At 50.7% G+C, this 14,868-nt stretch overlaps 1 protein-coding gene and 1 long non-coding RNA gene across 3 annotated transcripts in view; one reads left to right on the top strand and one right to left on the bottom strand.

Moving 5' to 3' along the window:
- Nol10 (nucleolar protein 10) overlaps positions 1-3,169 on the bottom strand; it is a 53,450-nt gene extending 50,281 nt beyond the window's left edge. Inside the window, exon 1 of the mRNA XM_010629129.2 lies at positions 2,985-3,169. Within this exon, the coding sequence (XP_010627431.1) occupies positions 2,985-3,050 (66 nt within the window). The 5' untranslated portion in view covers positions 3,051-3,169. The remainder of the gene's footprint in view (positions 1-2,984) is intronic.
- Positions 3,170-3,220: 51 nt separating this feature from the next.
- Positions 3,221-13,795, top strand: LOC104865523. Of its 2 annotated transcripts, none has more exons than XR_781188.1 (3): positions 3,221-3,550; positions 7,714-7,853; positions 13,581-13,795. It is a non-coding gene; the product is annotated as an uncharacterized LOC104865523 (long non-coding RNA). The 2 variants fall into 2 exon arrangements; XR_781189.1 differs by lacking the exon at positions 13,581-13,795 and adding an exon at positions 13,312-13,359.
- The last annotated feature ends 1,073 nt before the right edge of the window (positions 13,796-14,868 follow it).

The following is a 14,868-nucleotide window of genomic DNA, read 5'->3' as shown; positions in this document are numbered from 1 at the left end:
GTCTGATGGGAATACATAACAAAGAAAGTGAAAATCTTCGGTCCTCTAACCCCTACTGCTGATGGATTTTCTGGACTTTGCTTTTATGTACTTACAGAATTGAATGGCAAATTTCTCGAATTCCTGTGTTCTATGTGAGAGACAATGAATTCACCAAGCTAAGAAGAGCAGTAAACCTCAAATATGGGGACAACTGCACTATTCATTGTTCATCAAATTTTTTATTTTTGGTGCTGGGGATTGAACTTCAGACCTTGTGCTTGTGAGGCAGGCGGTGGCACCAATGAGCTAAATCCCCAGCCCTGTTCATCAAATTTTATTTTATTTCATTTTATTTTTTTTGATGGGTTATTTCCACTGCATAGTGTCAACGCTGATTGATTTTTTGTTACTTTTATCAGTACATGTTTGTAGTACATACTGATCACATTCATTGTGAGGAATCGGTACATGTGTTTAACACAGCTTGGTTCTCTTTATGTCCCCTTTCCACTTCTCCTTCTGCCTCTTCCCATATCTTGGTATGTTCATCAAATTTTAAAGGTAGAACGTTTAAGATACATTTTATTTTCTTTTGTTTTGTTTCTTTGAGACAGGGTTTCACTATGTAGCCCATGGACTCATGGTGATCCTCCTGCCTCGGCCTCCCAAGTGCTGAGTCTACAAGTGCATGCCACCTCAACCAGCAAGATGCATTTTTTATAAGGAGTAAAACCAGATAAACTGTTAACAGTGGGCAATAAAGACACAGTACAGCTATACTCACGGATACCGAGTTTATTCTGTACCCCAGCCTGGCAGGCTGTGTAATTCCGCAGAGTGGACAGGTGACAGCGATGAAGCCGTCTGCTGTGATTACCCGGAAGCAATGCTGTCCCCCTGGGCAACCCTGTTCCCAGTTTCCCTAGTCTCGGCAGGACAATGTCCTTGCCTGCTACCTCCGGGCCTGGGGACCCAAATCTGTGACCCTCCAACTGTCCACTTGGTGCTCAGCAGATCGCCAAGCCTTCAGTGTCTAATGAGACTTCTGACCCCATTCCCCCCGTGCTGCTCCTGCTCCATTCCTCCCATCCTAGTTGCAGCACCTCCACACACCCAGTAGTTTGGACTCAGAACTCTACGGTCCACTATCCCTTCACTTGCTCCACTGCCATGAAACGCATCAGCCTCAGCTCCAGTGTCTCTGCCAAGGGCAGCAGAGCCAAGCCCGGCGCCCAGGCCCCGCCCAGGAAGCCCCGCCCTGCCTGCGCTCAGCCCTTCTCAGCCACAGCCCCCCTCACCCTGAAGCACAGTCTGAAGCCCAACAACACGAAGAATGCAACCCTAACTTCTCTGGGGGCCCCAAGGCGGACCCCTCCAGTCTCAGACACCACAGCCACGCCTGCAGTCTTTCCGTCCCTCTATATGTCAAGGACGTTCCCACTTGGGGATGCTTACTCTCCTGTTCCCTGTATCTTCCCTGACCAGCTCCAGTCCATCATCCCCATTTCTGCTCCGATGCTGCCTCTGCTGGAGAGAAACTCACTGGAGGCCACCGAACAGCTCAGTTCCTCTGACACCTCATCCACAGCAGCTCTCCACTAGGCACTCGATGCTCAGAGTACTTATCGTCTCGAACTGTCTTTTCATTTGCTCACTTGTTTCTTTACCCTTTTCTCCAACCAGAAACATCATCTGACATGTTCACCACAAACCCTAACACTTAAAAACAGCTGCCCTGCCCGATTTGATAGTGCACCCCTGTAATCCCAGCACTTTGGGAGGCTTAGGTAGGAGGATCTCAAGTTTAAACCCAGTCTGGGCTGCTTAGCAACTTAGCAAGACCCTGTCTCAAAATTTTAAAAAAGGACTGAGGACTTGCAAGTACAAGGTCCTAAGTCTTAGTCCCAGTAGAAAAAAAAAAAAGGACTGGGGATATAGCTCAGTGCAAAGGCTTTGGTTTCATTCCCTAGCACTGCCAAAAAACAAACCACAAAAACAAATAGCACATAGTAACCCTTCAATAAATGAACAGGATGAACAAAATGAGAAAGATCATGTGTATGAAGAACAACGAGAAGGCAAGGAACTAATTAAACCTGAATTATGAGGAGGAAGAATCTAATCACCGGCTTCAAATGTTTCAGGGGAGAGAGAGGCACAGAAAGAAGTTACATTTCCTCTGCTTTCTAAGGGACAGACTGAGGTCAACAGTGACGTGTCAGGCGACATATCAAGGGGCTGTTATGAAAAATACTTCCTGACAAGTGCAGGGTCTCAAAATGGCAACGAGCCTCAGCCAAAGCCTGCCTCTTGCTTGAAATGCTTGGGCAGAGAGAGGCTGGATCATCACTTATACGAAATAAACCAAACTTCAGAGCCTAGGACGGGATCCCAGCCCAGCCACTCTTTCCCTTGCTAGATCTTGGCTGCAGGTTTTACAAACGAGAAGATGAGGGCTGGAGCTGGAGCTCCATGTGCGAGGCCTCGGGTTCCACCGCCGGCACAGGGAGATATCCTCTGACGGAAGCGTCGGAGCCCCTTTCAACCCCCATACCCAAGGTTCAAAACTCCTATCGTCTACAGCGTGAAGAGCAGGTGCAAGGCCCCATGGCTGTTGTTCACTGCTGTATCCCTGGGACTGGACCACGGCAGGAGCTCGGCCGAGAGCCGATGAGCGAGCATTACGATGCGGGGGGCGTCAGGACGAGCTGTCTGTCGACCAATCCGCCAGGTCGTCCTACGCGCGGCAGCGACTGTGCGCCCCCGAGGCCTGCGGCCGCATCCTAGGCTCAGGAGACCCTCGCTCGGGTCCCGCAGGGCTCGCAGGCCCAACTCACTGCTCGGGCAGCTTCCGGGACGGTGAGTGGCCAGACCTCCGCCGCGACAATGCTCATCCCTAGGCCTCCCGGGACTGGACAAGGTCGGGACAGGGGCGGGAGGAGGCGAATTCGGGAGGAGCACCCTAAGACTTCCAAGCACCGGGTCCTGGAAGACAGGCTCACCTCAGGAAGGGACTTGCCGCAGCTGAGACTATAAATCTTCACCTCGTTGAGGCTGGAGACCTGCATGGTGGCGCGGAGAAGAGGCGATCTTGGTTCCAACAGCAACTCTTCTCCCACCTGTGGGACCGCAGCGTCTAAGGCCCGGGAGTTCACAGCATGCGCGACCAGCGCGGGGTGATGACATTCAGCTTCCGGTGTGTTCATGACGTACTTCCGCGCGCCGGAAGTCTCACGCGACCCCGGAAGAGGGGGCGGCCGGGAGATCGGGAGGCAGGCGACGGTGTTACGGTGGGAGTCAGGCCTTGCAGCGGGATCTGTTGGCAATGTTGATGTTCCTAAGTCCAGATTCCGCTCCCCTCCCTCTCAGCATCCCCAGCAGCAGGGAGTGGCTCTCGATTGCTGCCCAGGCCGAGATGTCGCGGTCCCGGGCAGGGGCGGGGCGGGCCAATGATAGATCTCTGGGAATCGTGGGGTCCCAGGGAGAATTCTGAGAAGTGGGGTTTTGTTTTGTTTTTTTAATTTTAATTTTTTGTGCTGCGGATTGATGGCAGTAGCTTCAAACTCAGGTACATCCCAAGCCATTTTTAAATTTTATTTTTTTATTTTTATTTTTGGTACCGGGGATCGAACTCAGGACCTTGCGCTTGCGAGGCAGGCGGCGGCACCCCTGAGCTACATTTCCAGCCCAGCCCTTTCTTATTTTGAGACAGTCTCGCTAGGAGTTACCCTGGCTGGGCTAGATCTTGGGATCCTCGTGCCTTCGCTCTCACAGTGCTGGGATTGCAGGATTGCACCACCACTCTAGGATGGAAAGTGTATTGTTATTATTCCCCCTCGTGTCTAGCCTCGCGTTAGAAATAAATGCTCTTAAGAGCTGACATATTACAATGTGGTTTACGTCTGCCCTTGACATTGATCTGTTAAGGGAAATAAAAGCGAGCATGGTGATGCTGTAATCCCAGTACTGAGGCCGAGGCAGGAGGATTGCAAATTCATGCCCAACCTGGGCGGGTTAGTGAGACTGTCAAAAATTTTATAAGAACTGGGTATTTCTCTTTTTTTTCGGTTTTTTGAGACAGGGTCTCACTATGTAGTTGGGACTGACCTGGAACTTACTATAGCTCAGGCTGATCTCGAACTCACAGCGATCCTCCTGCCTCAGCCTCCCAAGTGCTGGGATTGCAGGCGTGCGCCACCACGGCTGGCAAGAATTGGGTATTATGGTGTGAAGGCCCTGAGATCAATTCCCAGTGCACCAAAAACAAATAAGCTGTATAATATAACAACTTCCCGTGTTCTGAGGAGTTGTGTAACCATCACCACAAACACTTTTAGGGCATTTTCATTATTCCCCCCCTGTTAGCTATCACTGTACATCCTCACTGGAGCCGGAGACAAGCACTAATCTACTTTGAGTTCATTTTTTGGTTTTTTTTGTTTGTTTGTTTTTGTTTTTTTGGTACCGGGGATTGAACTTGGGTTCTTGTGCTTGCAAGGCAGGCCACCCAACCACTGAGCTAAATCCCCGGCCCCTTGAGTTCATTTTTTATGTTTGGTTTTCAAGTGTCTTGCTTTATATTTAATATTAAGCATCATTAAGTCAAATGTGTTTTCCTTATACAAGGGCTGAAATTACCCTTGTTCAATTAGACTGATCTCCCAGGTCTGTAAATGCAAAACTATAACGGGTCATTTTGAGAAACGTGCTTTACTCCGTTAGTGTGTGGTAGGGTAAAAGACTTCTGGCCTGAGATTTTGTTGTTATGACTCTGCACATGAACACACGCAACTGTGTGTACACAGGATTGAACCCAGGCTTTTCACACTGAACTACATCCCCAGCCCTTTTTTATTTTTTATGTTGAGACAGGTTCTGGCTAGGTCGATAAATTGCCCAGGCTGGGCTTGTACTAACCATCCTCCTGCCTCAGCCTCCCAGAGTGCTGGTGCTACAGGTGTGTGCCACCATGCCCACCTAGTATCAGCTTTTTAAATGAGGCAGCCAAATAGAAAGCATTTGCATTCCAGAATATACAGGATGTTTTTAAAGAAATCTTTATTTCTGTTATGCAAGACTATTATAAAAGTCCATTGGACCGATTACCACCTACAGTAGTGCTGTTAAGCCTTTGGGCCACATAGGAGATTCTGGGTGCATCTCCTTCTGACTTTGCCATTTAAGGGCCGGAGACCACTTTGCTTCACCATCCTGTTTTTCACCAACCTCAGATTTCCCTGCAGCTTCCTTAGCATCAGCAGCATCATCTGGCTTTGAACCTGCAATGCCCGCCACCCCCGCAAAACATCTGCTCAATCTTTGCTCATTTTCTTAAGCTTCACTGTATAAACACTGCCACAGCACTTCCGTCCTTTTTCCTGATTTTTTTTTTTTTTTTTGAGATGGTCTCGCTATGTAGTCTAGGTTGGACTTGAACTCATGGTGATCCTCCTGCCTCAGCCTCCCAAGTGCTGGGATCACAGATGTGCGCCACTACTCCTAGCTCCTGGTATACCTTTATTACCAACCCTGATGGCTATGTAATACATCCTGTGATGACTGATGTGATGTGTGTAAGTCCCAGTGCCCCCAGGACCAACAGAATTACTGTGCCGCAAACATGTGCTAGTAAAAATAAATAAATACTAGAACATCCTGCAAGAGCGATGATAACTGGAGTGTGGCCCTCTGTGCTTGGCAGGTTCTTATGGGCACTGACTCACCTAAAGGCCAATACAAACATCGCTGTTTAAAAGAGCCTGCGTACTCAGAAGGTTGAAGCAAAAGTATTGTATGTTCAAGGCCGACCTAGCCAACTTAGTAAGACCTTGACTCAAAAAATAAAAAGGGTTGGGGATGTGGCTCAGTGTGAGGCCTCGGGTTCAATCCGCAGTACTGCTAAATAAGTAAATGTTTCTAAGCAAAATACAAATAAAGAGAAGAGCCCATAAATCTGCAGTTGCTGGCTGGAGGGTTTGACCTGTCTCACTCTGGGCTCCTGCTGAGGACCGAGCTGAGCTGCAGGGTGTGGGTGTGTCTGCTATCAGCACCAATTCAAAAGACAAGTGCTGGGCAGCAGCAGTGATGCACGCCTGTAATCCCAGCGCCTGGGAAGCTGAGGCAGGAGGATCCTTATGAATTTGAGCCCAGCCTGGGCTACATAGTAAGACTTGGGCTCAAAAAAGAAAAGCTGGCGGTGTAGCCTATCCCCAGCACCAAACAAGGAGGGAGAGGAGAGGAGAACCCGTGAGATGGTGCTGCTCCCCTGCATGGAACCCACTTTCTTCCTGGTCCTGCAGACCGTGCACCACCTCATTGACCTCCTGACCCACAGCCGCTGTGGACTTGCTCTTTCTGCCCCGGGGCTTCTACACACACCGTTCTTGCTGTCCAGCACGCCCTGGCCCAGCTTCTCCATGCCTGGACGCTTCATGCAACCTCCAATCCCAGCCAAACGCCACCCTGAGAAATCTCAGACCCAGAGTGGCACCTCCCACGGTGCCCATTTACTTTACTGTCTTCCTTTCAAATGATCTTTCTCTTTGACACTTCGACATTCTTTTCATTTTGCAGCACAGGGCCTTTGATCTGAGCTACATCCTCAGGGCCTTTTATTTTTATTTAAGACGGTCTCACTAAGTCACTAAGGTGGCCAGGCTGGACTCAAACTTGGGATCCTCCTGCTTCAGCCTCCCAGAGTGCAGGGATGCTAGACATGTACCACGGCCCCCAGTTTAACACTTCTGCCCTCTCATCCTGACTCCTCTATGCTCGAGGCCGCTGGAGAACAGGTGTGTTATCCACCGGACTGGTGGTGCAATTCTCAGGGCGGAGCAAGGTATACTATCCAAGGGCTCATCAAGGATTTGGTGCTGTCCTTCTCCTCCTCCTCAGGCCCTGTTCAGCTGTCTGCTGTGTCTGCTTTCCACACAGACACCAAGCCCATCTGCCCCTCCCTCCCTGAATGTCACTTAGGTTTGTGCAGAAACTGCCAAGATTTCCATATTGTAAAAATACTAGGGATTGGATGTGGGGGTGCGCGCCTGTAGTCCTAGCACTGTAGAGGCTGAGGCAGGAGGACCACAAGTTTGAGCCTATGCATTGCCACCCCACTTTTCCCTGTATTTGTGACCACCTTGATGGTGGCTCCTCTGGTGACCTTGAGAATCAAAGCCACAGGCCACCATGGCGGGCTCTTTCATGCTTAATTGTAACCTGTTTTGCTGAGTCCCAACATGCGGAAGGAGGGAACAGGGAGCTTTCTCCGATGGAGCCAAACTGTGGTCCCTTGTTGTACTTATATAGCAGCAGCGTGCCTCTGACTGTGCAAATTTGAGGCTGTTGATTTGATTGATGTTGTTGATGCTGCTAATTCCAGCCTGTGATTGGTCCAGATTTGAACCTGCTGATTGTCCCAAACTTGAGTCTCCTGATTGGTTCAAATGGATCTAATTCAGGCCTTTCAATTCTGCTCTTGGCAGAATCCTTCCTGATTCTGGCTTCCTAATTGGTCCAAATCAATTCCACTGCTCGGCGGCTGACAGCAGGAAGGGACACCTTACCTGGAAGACCTGAAGCCCAAAGAGGAGCCCTGGAGCTGCCTGGGGGATCCTACAGAAAAGCTTTCTTGTTGGGTTTTTTGTTTGGGGGGCAAGGACTCTGCACGAAGCTACACCTCCAATCTTGCCCTTGGATAGTGATTGTTAAACTGCTCTGTTCCCCCACCCACAGGCGGCTCCCTGCATCGGCACCCAGCGGTCTTGCTGTCGGCTCTGCCCTGCAGCCTCACATCCTCCTGAGCTTGGCGAGGGGCCCAGTGGCCAAAGGAAGGGACCGCGGGGCGGAGGGCCTGTGCCGCATCCATCCACGTGGTAGGTGCCGCAGCCAGCCTAGGGGGCAGCGTGAATCTGCCCGCGAGGATGAAGGGGCTCAGAAAGCAGGGCCCTTTGCAGAAGGAGCAGCACGGCAGGAACTAGTGGAGCTGAAGCAGGAGCTTCCAACGCCAGCTCGGGCTCAGGCCTGGCCATAGAGAGGCCAGTGGGGAGCAGGGGCCGAAGGAGGAAGCAGGGGCCTGTGTGGGAGGACAGGGACAGTGCAGAGAGGCAGGCAGGAGGGCGGGAGCCACAGCAGGCTGTGGAGGGAGAGTGACGCTGGAATCCAGATGTGAGGACTGGAGCTGTTTCAGGTGGTGAGAGGCCCACGGTATGGCTGCAGGGCGGGCGCTGACAGGAAGAGCAGGAAGGTGGCGTCGATGCTCTCCATGAGATGAGGGAAATCCCGTGCAGGAGGCGGAGCCCCAGCTGCCCTAGCACAGGAGTGATGTGTGACGGTACTTCGTCCGTCCGTCCGTCCATCCATCCATTAATTCATCCAGGCAGCACTTCCTGTTCATTACCTCCAGCCCTGGCAAACCAGGCAGTCACAGACCCCCCTGATTACTGCTGTGTCAACACCAAGCCCCTGCCATCACGCACACACTGGTGATTTCCTCTCATCCCTTCCTAGCAGCGACAGAGGGGTCTGCAGGAGGGCACAGTCCTGTGGCGTAGGGGCTTCTACCGGGCATAAAGCCAGTAGCTTTGCTAAGATGGGGCTGCCAGACATTGTGGCACATGCCTGTCGTCCCAACAGTCAGGAGGCTGAAACAGGAGGATTGCTGTGAGTTCAAGGCCAGCCTGGACTCTGTAGCAAGATCCTGTCTCAAAAAATAAAGACAAAAGATTCCCTGAATCGTCGTGCCACTCTCCAAATGGAGGCACCTGGAAAATGATGCTAAAAAAGAGAAACGACAGTAGTCATCTTTATGTCAGCCCCTCTTATCAATGTGTCCTTCACCGAGTCCACGTCCGAGGAGGGAAAGGAGTTCGCTCACATTGGCACAGAAGTTCCTGGTGATTGTGGCTGTTCAGAAAAGGATCTTGGACCGGGTGTGGTGGTGCACACCTGTAATTCCAGTACTCAGGAGACAGGAGGATCGCCATGAGTTTGAGGCCAGCCTGGGCTGCACAACGAGACCCTGTCTCAAAAAAAAAAAAAAAAAAAAAAGAGGATCTTGGGGAAAAATTGTTTAGTGGTGTTCTGTGTGCTAAGCTAGCACTCAAGCACTGAGCTACATCCCCAGCCCTTTTCAGTTTGTATATTTGTCTCTTCGTGTGTTTGTGGTACTAGGGATTGAACCTAGGGCCTTTGCACTGAGATACATCCCTCCATTTTTATGTTTCATTTTGAGACAGGATCTGTCCAAATTGCCCAGCCTTAGCTTGAGTTTTTGATCCTCCTGCCTCAGCCTCCCAAAGAGCTGGGATAACGAGCATGTGCCGCCACCCCCCACTTTACTTTTTGTTTAGCCACAGGGTCTCGCTGAGTTGTGAAATTGAACTTTGACCCTCCTTCCTCAGCCTCCTGAGTAGCTGGCATTGCAGGACTGTGCCGCTGTGCCCACCCGGCGTGGAAAAGTCTCCGAGGAATGAGGAGGCTCCCACAGCGTGGGCGGAGGCTGTGGCTGGTGGATGTTCTGGGAAGAGGACAGGGATGACAGGCCCGGCTACATCCTCCCACCCTGTGTTCTCGGCCTCTGCCCAGCCCTCCTCCCACGGCCAGCTGGGCCAACCCACAGTGCAGCCCTTTCCCGAGGGCCCACTCGGGGTGGCACCTGTGCCAGCGCCAAGGACACAGGGCTGATTCAGAAGCAGGATGGGTTGTCCAAGCTGGCTGTGGGTGTGAGGAGGGAACCGGAAGCTGGGCTGGGGACCCAGGGGCAAGGCCCAGCTGCCCACCTGGTGGCTCACTCTCCAGAAACTCGGACTGCGGTACTGGGATCCAGAGAGAGAGGTCAAATCCAGGGGCGGTGGTGTGTACCCGTGATCCCAGCACTCAGGAAGCTGAGGCAGGAGGACCCCGACTTTGAGCCTAGGGTGGGCAACGTATCAACTTAGTGAGACTTTGTCAAAATCAAAAGTAGAAAAGGAGCTTGGGATGGAGCTCAGTGCAAAGGTTCGATCCCCAGTGCTGCAAAAATTAAAAGAGATCAAGGATAGTTTTCGTGGCAGGTCGTGTTCCAGCTGGCTTTGTGTCTCCCCCACCCCATGCTCCCGGCCAGCCTCCTCTCGGGATTTGCGTGACCCACAGTTTCCATATGGTGGGAACCACCTGCTATGCAGCCCTTTCTCTCTTTTCCTTTTTTTGGGTAGCGTGAGCTGAACTCAGAGCCTTTGCACTGAGCTTGGTCCCCAGCCCTTTCTTTTTATTGATTTTTAAAATTTTGTGACAGGGTCTCACTAAGTCACAAAAATGAACAAAGAAAAAAGGAAACAGCCAGTAAAGGATGTGGATAGACATCTGTACCTCTAAAGAAGATACACACAGGGCCAGAATGTTCACAAAAAGCTGGGCAGCGTGGTGCACACCTGGAATTTAGGTCCTTGGGAGGCTGAGGCAGGAGCATTGCAAATCCAAGATCAGCCTGAGAAGTTTATCAAGTTTCCATGCCTCAAAATAAAATGTAAGAGGGGGTCAGGGATTTAGCTCCGTGGTTCCGCTGCCTGCCTCAAAAGCATAAGGTCCCTGGTACATAAGTAAATAAATAAAATGTAAGAAGCTCAGGGATCGAGCCAGTGAAGCCCTGGGTTTAATTCCCAGTCTTTAAAAATGAAAAAAAATTCATAAAAGCATCCTCAACATTATTAGCTATTTTTTTCAAAGTACACAGAAAAACCCCAATCCGATACAATTTCACATGCACTAAGATGGCCACACTGTTGTTTATTTATTTGTTTGTTTTTGTACCAGGGATCAAACTCAGGACCTTGTGCTTGTGAGGCAGGTGCAGTGCCACTGAGCTACATCCCCAGCCCTGTTTAGCTTTTGAGACAGGGCCTGGCTGCACAGATCAGGCTGGCTTTCGACTGACAGTGATCCTCCTGCCTCAGCCTTCTGAGTGCTGGGATCACAGGTGTGCGCCACCACAGACCTGGGCAGACAAATCCTGGCAATTCTCTGATCTGTTTTCGCAAGAAGCAAGCGACGGTGCACAGTGACCCGTCAACTGCAATGCAGACTGTTTGGCTGAAAGAGGGAACAGAGTAAAGAACTCCAGGCCTTTGAAATATAAGCTGCCTTTTCGCCCTTCTTGCTAACATCCTAAAGCTCCGGCTCGGCTCAGAAGTCCTCCACCCCACCAGTGAGGAGCACAGGACCACGCAGCTGGCGAAGGCTTTCAATCCGAATCCAAGTGAAGTCACACTTTGGTGTCCCTGTTTCCCATCGCCCCCAAGTGGCGATGCTTCTGCATGCCGGTGACTGCTATTGTGATTTTTGTGACGTAGCACAATGCATATGGAATAGAGTGCACGGATGTAATGTGCACCAGTCACCCCCAAACCATCTCCCCTCCCCAGGTCCACAGAAAAATCGTCTTCCACAAAACTGGTCCCAGGTACCAAAAGGGTTGAGGGTCGATGGTTTAATACACAGAGGAGGCGGTGCACGCCTGGCATCCCAGCCCTCAGGAGACTGAGGCAGGAGGAGCTCTGAACTCAAGGCCAGCCCCGGTGAGTTCAACACCAGCCTGAGGCCCCGCTTAAAAAAAAAAAAAAAAAAAAAAAAAAAAAAAAAAAAAGAATAAACAGGGAGAGTGAAAAGCAAGGGGCACTTTGCTCTTGCCAGAAATACTCTCCCTTTTCTCACAACAGCCCTGAAGATCGGGCGAACTGCTCCTCTCTGGGAGGAAGCCTGAGCTTGGGAGGTTAATAGCTCATCTGACTGCCTTCCCGACCTGTTCACCCCCACGGGACACTTCTCGGAGAGCACACCCGAGCTGTCCCTGCAGGACACAACATCCCTGGGCCCAGATCCCAGATGGAGAAGGAGCCACAGGTGCCCACCAGCACCCGGGCTCCCCGCCCCTGGAGGGAGCATCCTGGCTGGGCTGTCTGAGGAAATAAAAACCCCGAATACTCCATCGGGGAGTGGCTGGGCAAGACAGGCCTGCTGGGCTGCCTGGTCCTTCCGGTTTGCTGGCCCTGGGGATGTCCTGGCTTGCGCAGCCCTCTCTGCTCCGCGTGCAACCAATGGACGTTCAACCCACACTGGCTTCGCTACCCTTGATGGGCACAGGACACTCGGACTCCAGCCTCAATGCCCAGCCAGTGCCAGCAGCCACCTGCCCTGGTTCTTCATTTTTTAGAACTGGGGGAGTAATATTAAAGCAGAGACCAAGGCACTTAAACTTGCAGCCTTCCCGACCCCTGCCCCCCAGCTCTGGGGCTGGAGCCAGGGCCTTCACACTGAGCCCTTTTTATTTTTTCTTTTGAGACAGAGTCTTGCTATGCAGCCCAGGCTGGCCTTGAACTCACAGCGACTCTCTTGCCTCAGCCTCCTGAATGGTGGGATTCCAGGAATGTACAACCAGGCCTGGTTGATTTCTCTCTATTTTTCTGGGGGTAAATTCTGGTCTCACTTAAAAGAGAACATGAGAGAAAAGCAGAAGTCTGCCCATATCCAAATAATTACATGTGTGGAAACAGCCATCCAGCAGCACCCCCAGCCTGTCCAACAAGGCGTCCTATGTGGGAGACCCACCTTTTTGGCTATGACCAGTTGCTGATAAACCTGGATTACATTTGATAATTTTTAATCTTTAAACAGCAGTCAGCAGCATAATACTGAATTGGTGTATAATAAATCATCTCATTTATGCAAAAAAATCTCTGTCTACAAATATGCATTAAAATTAACAAAGAGAACTTGAATGTTAATCTAACAGCAGTCAGCAGCATAATACTGAATTGGTGTATAATAAATCATCTCATTTATGCAAAAAAAATCTCTGTCTACAAATATGCATTAAAATTAACAAAGAGAACTTGAATGTTAATTGTGGCTGTACACAGGTCATAGAGTCACAGGCATTTTTACTTTCTTCCTTATGCTTTTCTGTTTTCCAAATTATTTTATTTATTTGTTTGTTTATTATTGTTTTGAGGCAGGGTCTCACTGTGTAGTCCAAGATGGCCTTGAACTTGTGGTGATCCTCCTGCCTCAGCCTCCTGAGTGCTGGCATTACAGGTGTGCACCACCATACTTGGCTCCAAAAATCTTGGAAATGAGCATAGAATTGCTTTTACAAGGAGGTAGAAAGGTGAGATGGAAAAATTCAAGTGGCTCCTGCAACAGTAACCATCATTGTACATAAACATATTAACCGATGAACTGAAAATGGAAAATATTTATTTTGAGGAGGAAGATTTGGAAGAAGGTGGGTACTGTAGGTTCTCATCAAGCTGCAGGATTTACTGTCTGACTTTTTGGTTGTGTTGTTTTCCATTCCAGAATCAAACAGGAACTGGCTCGTACCAGGCCAGTTCTCTGCCTCAGTGCATAGAATTGCTTTTACAAGGAGGTAGAAAGGTGAGATGGAAAAATTCAAGTGGCTCCTGCAAGAGTAAACATCATTGTACATAAACATATTAACCGATGAACTGAAAATGGAAAATATTTATTTTGAGGAGGAAGATTTGGAAGAAGGTGGGTACTGTAGGTTCTCATCAAGCTGCAAGATTTACTGTCTGACTTTTTGGTTGTGTTGTTTTCCATTCCAGAATCAAACAGGAAATGGCTCGTACCAGGCCAGTTCTCTGCCTCACAGCTACACCCTGTGTGTCTGGCTCTTGTCTCACGAAACTGGTTAGAGCAAACCGACTTTATAGAGGGGAAGCTGCCGTAAGCAAAGCCTGAGATATTTCTGCACGTGTCACCCACCACCTGTGATCCCAGCACCCGCCAGGCTGAGGCAAGAGGGTCGCCAGGAGGTCAAGCCCAGCCTGGACTACATAGCAAGACTCTGCCACAAACAACAAACAAAAATTAAAATAAAAAACATGTTGCCCAATCTCCAAGAAGTCAGATGGACGGCTCTGCTCTGAGGGGAAGGGCCAGCCCAGATCGCTGCACAGACGGCTTGCTGGGGGCAGCAAGAGGGACCCAAGCTGGGGTCCCTCTGGGCTCTGGGATCCGGCTGCCCCTGGCCCCACCTTTGCCCTTCTTCGTCCCTGTCGCTCCTGCCCCGCCTGGTCCCTGAGCCTCCCGCACGGCCGGTTTCCCGGGGTTTCAAGTGTCCTCCCTCGGGCGGTGTCGCCAGGGCTGACTAACGTGACTTTGGGAGGTGAACCTGCGTTCAGCTCTGGGTCAAGGTCACCCAGCCCCAACTGGAGCCCCCCTCCCCACGGTTCGGTCCGGGCTTCCGGTGGTCAGGACACAGATGCAAGCACTGGTCACCGCAGGCCCCCCACAGTGGCCCCTCGGGAGCAGAACTCGAACCTTATCCTGTGCTCCCCTTGCACAGCAGCCCAAGGGGCCTGGTGCTTTTTCATTTGGCAGCCCCTGGGATCAGACCCAGGGCCCTCACACTGAGCTGCACCCCAGCCTTTTTTATTTTGAGGCAGGGTCTTGCTAAGTCATTAAGTTGCCCACGCTGGGCTTGAACTTGTGACCCTCCTGCCTCAGCCTCCCAGGGGACCTGGATGACCGCTGTGCACCATCCTGCCTGGCCTCGGCAGGGTTTTTTGTTGTATTTCGAACACTTACAGGTTAGCTTCGGGGTTTTCCCTGGTGATTTCAGCAAGACATGAACAGACACAGCCATTCAACCAACACCTCGACTTGTTTTTTTGTTTTTTGGGTTTTTTTGGCAGTACTTTGCTAGTGAGCCAGGAGCAGTGCCACAGAACTAAATCTCCAGCCCTCGATTTGTATTTCTTTATTGGTACTGGTGACTGAACCCTAAAAATCTTAATGTAGCCCTCACCGGCACATTTGAAATTGTGCACCTTTGGTTTCGCGCTGAAGACCGAGCTAGGGCACTGCCACGCGGGGTGAGTTCTCCGACCG

This window comes from Fukomys damarensis, unplaced genomic scaffold, assembly GCF_012274545.1.
Source record: "Fukomys damarensis isolate Sample0158 unplaced genomic scaffold, DMR_v1.0_HiC HiC_scaffold_25, whole genome shotgun sequence".
NCBI classification, from domain to species: Eukaryota; Metazoa; Chordata; class Mammalia; order Rodentia; family Bathyergidae; genus Fukomys; species Fukomys damarensis.
The sequence above is the reverse complement of the archived record's forward strand: the minus strand, read 5'-3'. Positions and strand labels throughout refer to the sequence as shown.